The sequence below is a fragment of the Chroicocephalus ridibundus genome, chromosome 15, assembly GCF_963924245.1.
Source record: "Chroicocephalus ridibundus chromosome 15, bChrRid1.1, whole genome shotgun sequence".
Taxonomy (NCBI): Eukaryota; Metazoa; Chordata; class Aves; order Charadriiformes; family Laridae; genus Chroicocephalus; species Chroicocephalus ridibundus.
Window position 1 is genome coordinate 10137313 of NC_086298.1, and position 6988 is coordinate 10144300.

The window sequence follows — 6988 nt, forward strand, 5'->3', positions numbered from 1 at the left end:
GTGTTTAGTAAAGACACGATAATCAGTTTCGCTTGGACGCTCCGTATGTTAATCGCTGCGGGGCGGCTGCTGTTGCCCACCGTCCTCTGCCAACCCGCCGCCGGGTCGCCCTCCGAAAGCTCGGCCGCTCTCTCCGTGTCGCCACGCTTTCCTGCCCCGCTCGGCAGTCACAGTTCATCCCTCCTTTATTTCCAAGAGTAGACGATGTTTACCAGCACCGAGTCCTTTCCCTTCCCACTGCAGGGTGGTGGACCCTGTATCAAAATTGACCGTGGTCGACTTCATCCAGCCAAGAGGCCGGGCTGGCAGGGAAATCCGGGTATCCCCCGCTGCTGCCGGTGGAGAGGTCGGAGCTGGGTCCGTTCCCGGCCAGGACCCTCATGGACTGGGGCACCCCTTGTCCGCTTTGTCCCATGATGCCCAAGCCGTTGTCTGGGTAAACCAAGCTGGAGATTAAAGGCTGGTGGCCTGGCAGTGCTTGCAAGGAAGCTGGTGACTGGGGTATCCCGTAGGGGCTGTTGGATCGCAGGTCGTGGTACTGGTCCTGAGCTGGGATGCCACTGTGGTCCAGAGCAAAGCTCCCGTTGGTCCCAGCCTGTCTCCCCAGAGCAGGGGACGCTTCATTGAGATTGCTGTAAATCCCATTGGAATGGCTCATCTCGGACATAGAGGGCTCATCTGGAAGGGAAATAGACTGGTTTTACTGGGAGAGCAACGGCCACGGCTGGCAGCGGTCACACGGGGACTCCTGCAAGCTCTGGGTATAAACGCATTAGACGGATGGGAGCTGAGCAGCCACGCACTTGCCACTTGTAACTCCTTATTATTCCTGTCCTTGGTGACGGGTCTGCATAGAAGGCCACAGGATTATTTTTTTTTTTTGAGTATAAACATCTAATACTTTTGGGATTTTAAAAATATGCATTAAAAATACATATTAAAATATAAGATTGTGATTTAAAAATAATCCTATAAAGCAGAATGTGAGTTCAATGTCTTTCCACCTTTTGTTCTGCGTTTCTCTTTGGGTTTGAGGTTTATCCTGAATTTTTGTATCATTTTTAAGAGCTACCTGAACACTCACAGATGCAAGAAAAACACTCCATTGCTGAGGAAAAAAAAAAAAAAATTACATCTCAGCAGTATTTGTCTGCTCCGGAACAGGCTAATGAAATGTATTTGTATGACCGAGAAACACTTCTGAAAAATGGGCAATATTTCTTAAGTTACCAGCAAAAATTGTTTGCATTCGTTAGGGGCTTTATGGACAGTGAGAGCTGCTCGGTTGCCTAGGATACAAACCTGTTTGTGGCATCAAGCTATCAATAATTGTTCAACATTTTTTAGTTATTATTTATAGTATATTCATATTTAATGACGCTGATGCACAGTGTGTATAAACAGGCCTGAAAATCAAATGGTTTTTAGGAACACGGGAGAGAAGCTGAGATGCAAAGCGGTGTGTGTATAAACATACATGCATTATAGCCATACGTCTGTGTCAATATGTACACAGAGTTTTGCATTTCAGCTCCTCGCCTGTATTTCTGAAAACAATACACACACACAGAGGCATGTTTGGACACTGCGGCAGCAGGGACCAGGTAACGCCGGCAGAGCCCACCTGGCCCTGGGGCAGCTCTGGGCTGGAGCTGGGGCCGTGCAGAAGGTGCCCCCACACAGCGCCGCAGGCACCAGTCCCCCCTCAGCCAGCACAGGGCCGTATCCTGCCCCTGCAGCAGATGCCCTGGGGGCTGGAGAGTACAGGATGAGGCTATGCAGGACAAGAGTTAGTGGAGGTATGTCCCTGGGTTTATCAGCAGAAATCTCCGCTCCAAAAGTGGGACCCTCTGACGCAGAAACCTCCCGACATACAGCAATCTCCCTTGTACTGCACCGTGGAGAGGTAACAGCTGCCACAGAACTGGGAAGGGAGTCCTAACTAGTAACTACGCAAATGAAACCACCCCTAAATAGGATGAAAAAAAAATAATAATTCTACACGCTTTTCCCCATAGAAACGTTCAGTGATTCCAGACTCTGTTTTTTATATTTCTAAGGGTCCCGTGCAAAGACTGCGTACGAGCAGCGGCTCTAACTCCCGCAGCGCCCGCCCGGGGAGCTCTCTCCCTGCTCTCCCTGCACCTTTTGGGACCCGACACAGCCTCCCCGGAGGGAGAGCGGAGTTTCCCCTGCAGTTCCTCAGCCACGGCTGCCCCTCGCTGCCGCGGCTCCTGTTCCTCCCCCCGCAGCCCTGCCAGGACGGGGCAGCCGGGGCCGCACCGCGGTAAATCCCGCAACTCTGCACTTCTCCCGCCTCGGGCACTTGTTTTCACTCATTGTATTATGGTTGAAAAATACTAACGCAGCAGCGAGAGGGTGAAAGCAGCCTAGACACGGGCAGCAGCTTTGCAGGGAGGGCGCCGACCGCACTCGGCAAAGCCCCGGCGGGGGACGGGGCTCTGGGGACCGACCTGTGAAGGAGACCTCGGCATCGCTGTCGGGCCCCTCCTCCTGGATGCTGTCCTTGTCGGACTTGGAGGTCCCCCGGGACCGCTTCATATTCCTGAAGTACTGACCCCACCGTTGCCTCCCCGCGTCTTTCTTCAGCCTTTTCTCCTTGGCCCTGCGGTTCTGGAACCAGACCTGAAAGCAGGGCACGCCGGGGAGCTCCCTCTCTGCGGGGCCGGCTCCTTCCCCGCCGCCCCCGGCCCCGCGACCCGGGCAGACCCGGCGCAGGGGGGGGCCAGGGCCGCCCCGGCTCACCTGCACCACCCGCATGTCCAGCCCCGTCTCCGATGAAAGCTGCTCCCGGACGTGCCGCGCCGGCTTGGGCGAGTTGTTGTAAGCGTTTTTGAGGGTTTCCAGCTGCTTGGCCGTGATGGTGGTGCGGGGTCTCTTGGCCGTGGACTCAGCCTCTGCCGACACGGTACGAGTTAGGGGTGAAGTTACCCCGGAGCGTCGCCGGGGACGTGCGACCCCCCCTCCTCCCCCCAGCCACCCCCTGGCGGCAGATGCTCCCGGCGCCCCTCCCGCCCGCTGCATGAGAGTGTCCCCGCGAGCCCCGGACCGCCTCCGTCCTGCCCTTGGGGAGTGGGGGGGACGGGGCAAGGGGTACCTCTCTGCTTGGCCGTCTCGTAGTCTGCCTTGCAGACCAGCCTGCTGTCCTCCATGAGGTAGAACTCGTCGCCGGTGGCCAGCTGCCGTTTGCAGACGATGCAGGCGAAGCAGTGCAGGTGGTAAACGAAGTCCTGGGCCCGACGTACCACCTGGGTCGGGGGGATGCCCTGCTGGCAGGCGGCACACTTCGTCCCGAAGCGCCTGAGCGGGGGGGGACAAGCGGCGGCCGCTGAGCGCGGCGGAGGAAGGGAGGGGGCGGCTGCCCGGCACGGCGCTGTCCGCGGTGCTGAACCCGCCCGCCGCGCCGCTCTCCGCGGTGCTGAACCCCACGCGTGCCCGTGCGCGGTGCTGACACCCACCCGCGCTGTCACCCCCACCGTCCCCGGCTTCTCCCGGTCCCCGGCCATCCCCCGTCCCGTCCCCACGCACTTGAAGAAGTCCTCCTTGCAGTAGACGCCGTCCCCGCGGCTGAAGCACTTCTCGGCCAGCTGCGTTTGGCAGTCGGAGCATTTCAGGCACTTGCTGTGCCAGTGCCGGTCCAGGACCTTGAGGATGAACCTGTCCACGATGTGCTGGTTGCAGCCGGCGCACAGCGGGATCTCTGCGGGGAGGCAGCCACCGTCAGCCCCGCCGCCTCCCGCCGCCGCCCGGGACCGCCCCGGCCCGCCGCCCCCGGGGGCTGCTGCTGCCCGACGGCGGACGCGGGGCTGGCCCGGGGAACGGCCCGAAAAATATCAGTATTCGTTCAAATTCGTTGGCGCGGCGACGTGTGAGCCGCTCCCCGCGCCGCGGAGCGCAGGGAACCCCGGGTCGCGCACGCCGGGAGAAGAGCCCAGGGGCACCGGCGAAAACGAGAAGGGAAGTGAAGGGAACGGAATTAACGGCCGGGCCGAGCCGCCGGCAAAGTTGCAACACAATTATTTCAGGCTCTTTTTCCTTTTCATTCACTTCCAAAAGTCACCTGCAAATAACGGCGGGGTAGCCAGGGAGGGGTCGGGAAAGAAACTGCTAAAAATTATGAGAATTGCACTGAAAATAAAAACGCAGTAGGCTTGTCCCGTCGCCCTGCACATACCGACGGAGATGATAGAAGGATACAGATAACAGAGAAACAGAGATACAAAAATAATCAGATACAATAGAAAACGAAAATGTATAGATATATAGACATAAATATATAGATATCGGTATACAAGTATAGATATAGATAGGTAAGTAAAAATGTGGATATAGAGGTACATAAATATAGATATATCGGTATAGATACAGACGGAGCAATATATAGACACGGCTGTATGGATATAGATAGATGCAGACGTAAGAGTATCTATATGTAAAGATAACTGTATAGAGATATATAGAGATGTATAGCCGTGGGGTAAGGGTAGAGGTGGAGATGATACTGTTACAGATATAATCATCTCCTCAACAATTCACCGTGTCCAAACAAATAACCCCAATAACGGCAGCGCTAAAGACAGTGGCCCCGGCCCCGGGCTGCCAGGGGAAGACCGGTCTCGGGCACCGGCACGGTAACACGGCACAGCCCAGCACAGCCCCGGGCACGGTAACACGGCACAGCCCCGCAAGGTCCCGGTAAAGCCCGGCCCGGTCCCGGCCCGCGGCTCTTACGCTGCATGGCGACTCGGCGGGCCGCGGTAGCGCCGATCCCTCAGGCGGGCCGCGGGCGCTGGCTCATCTTCCGCGGGGCGCGGGCGCAGCCCCCACTGCCCCCAGCCCCGCGCCCGTCGCCGCCCCCCGCCCCGTCGCTGCCGAGGCTGGACCGGGGTGCGGAACAGCCGCGTTCCCCTCCCCGACCTCCCCAAATCACGGCGGCAGTTGTCCCCCCCGCCCCGGCCACTGCCACCCCCGCGGCCCGGGGATTTAATTCGCTAAAGCTGGTTATTTTTAGCTGCCGGCCCTCCCCGCCGGTGCCGGTCTGAAGCGCCGGGCAGGGCACCGCGGCGCACTGTATTTAATCCGCCCCCCCCCCGGCACATCCCCTCCCGCCGCCCCTTCCCGGTTGGGCACGGCGGGAGGGTGACGGCTTCGGGGCGCTGGTAAACGAAACCCGGGCGAGGCCGCCCCCCGACGGGGCCGGGGCGGGCGGGGGCCCGAGCCGTGGGACGCCGGAGCGGGGGAGGCAGCGCCGGTCGCTGCCCCGAGCTCGTTTTGAGCCGCAAACCCCGGTATTTCCCCCCGGCCCGGGCAAAGCACAGCGCGGCTCGGCCCCTCCGGCGGCACGAACCCCCCGCCGGGCCCGGTCCTGCCGCCGCACTGCCCCGGCCCTCCGCCACGGTAAGCCCCGGTGAGCCCCGCTGCTCCCTTCCCGCTGCCTCCCCGGGCCCCGACGGAGCCCGGCCGGGGACCGCGGTGCCACGAAAGGGCTTCGCGTCCTGCGGAAAAACGACGTTTTCGCGTCGTTCCTTCTACCGGGGGTTCGCTTTCGGTCCCTCCGATAGCAAAAGCATCTCCTGATTGCCGGGTCAAATGCGCAATTACCGCGGCTGCTGTGACGGCACCGCGGAGAGCCCCAGAGAGACTAAATCGGGCGACAAGCGCCGGGCAGGACCGGGGGCACCGGCCCGACGGCGGGGGGCTGCCGGGCTGCCCGGCAGGTCCCGCTCCCGGTGACACCTCGGCCCCCGCACACCGGCGGGGCCCCCGCCCCGCCTCCTCGTTGTTTCGGTTTTAAGCTCCCGTCGGGCGCGGTCGACGCTGGCGAGAAACGGGACGGGTCCGCACCGGGACCGGACCCACTGCCCCGGACGCGGCTCTGCCGCCCTCGGTGAGAGCCCCGGCGTCCGGGACACGCCAGGGGAGCGCGGCCCCATCCTCCCCGCCCCGACAGTGCTGTCTCGTTCGTTAAACGGGAGGAAAAAAAATAATTTAGGAATGGAATTAGCGGGAGGTTTTCCAGAGGGGGTAAACGCCGGGTCGGAGACGGGCGGGGTGGCGCAGGGGGTGCCGCCGTCGGCGGGGAGCCGGCGGGCAGAAACTCCCCGTTTTGTTCCTGCCCTCGTTACGCGGGGAACGGCGGGACCCCAGGGCAGGAGCCGCCGCTCCGCAGTGCGGGGCAGAGCACCCCGGGATGCGGGGGGCAGCGGGATTGTCTCTGATGTCGGGGACGAGGCAGGAGAGAACGAGAGGGAGCGTGGGGCGGGCGGGATGGTCCGGGACGGATCCTCCGGTGCCGTCGGGCCGTCCTCCCTCCCCTGCAGCCAGCCCCGACCGCGGACCCGACGGTATCCCGGGGAGCGCGGAACGGCCGGGCCCGCTCCCATCGGGGCTCCCGGAGCCGCTACCTGTGCTTCCGCGGGGGGACGCGGAAGTTTGCGCGCCGCCCCCCTCACCTGGGCTCCGCGGGAAGGGGCAGAGCTCCGCTGCCTTCTCCGAGCCGGCGCGGACCCGCTCCAGCAACATCGCGGCTTCCGCGGGTGCGCCGGGCGCCGTCCGAGGTGCGCGGGTGGCTGCGGAGGAGTGGCGGAGCGGCGCGGAGGGGAGCGCAGGGAGCGGCGCGGGGGCTGGCCGCCGCCCGGGGCGGAGCGGGGCGGGCCGGGGGCGGCACCGCGCCGTCGGGCCGGGCCGCAGCTGGGCCGCGGTTCACCGCGGGGCTCTTTAGCATCACAAAAGCGGGAGGAGACGGGGAGGGGGGTACTGTCCCCTCCGCGTCCCACTCGTGTCCGGGGTCGCCGCGCCCGACGCGTGGGCTCAAGGCTGCAGTCGCCGCCCTCGGGCGCAAAGCGGCCCCGGGGCCCCCCCAAAGCCCCCGACGGCGGCAAATAGTGTGGGGAGGGAGTCGCCGTCGGGGGCAGCCTCCCCCCGGGACCGGCCGCCCCCCGCGCCCCCCCGCGCCCGGATTTCGTTT

At 62.7% G+C, this 6988-nt stretch overlaps 1 protein-coding gene across 1 annotated transcript; it reads right to left on the minus strand.

The window, feature by feature from the left end:
• Positions 1-259: 259 nt before the first annotated feature.
• LHX3 (LIM homeobox 3) lies at positions 260-6543 on the minus strand. Its single transcript, XM_063353224.1, has 6 exons — positions 6474-6543; positions 3550-3721; positions 3119-3321; positions 2767-2918; positions 2475-2646; positions 260-678 (listed from the first exon to the last, which is right to left on the minus strand). Exons 1-6 carry the CDS (start codon positions 6541-6543, stop codon positions 260-262), a joined length of 1188 nt encoding a protein of 395 aa, XP_063209294.1.
• Positions 6544-6988: the final 445 nt, after the last annotated feature.

Excerpts from the sequence above, each read along its gene's own strand:
- LHX3 (XM_063353224.1), bottom strand. The coding sequence starts at position 6,543 with ATGTTGCTGGAGCGGGTCCGCGCCGGCTCGGAGAAGGCAGCGGAGCTC. Across the intron at positions 3,322-3,549 it reads TGCAAGGAGGACTTCTTCAA|GCGCTTCGGGACGAAGTGTG; the intron begins GTGCGTGGGGAC and ends CCCCCCGCTCAG. Across the intron at positions 2,647-2,766 it reads TGGACATGCGGGTGGTGCAG|GTCTGGTTCCAGAACCGCAG; the intron begins GTGAGCCGGGGC and ends CCCTGCTTTCAG.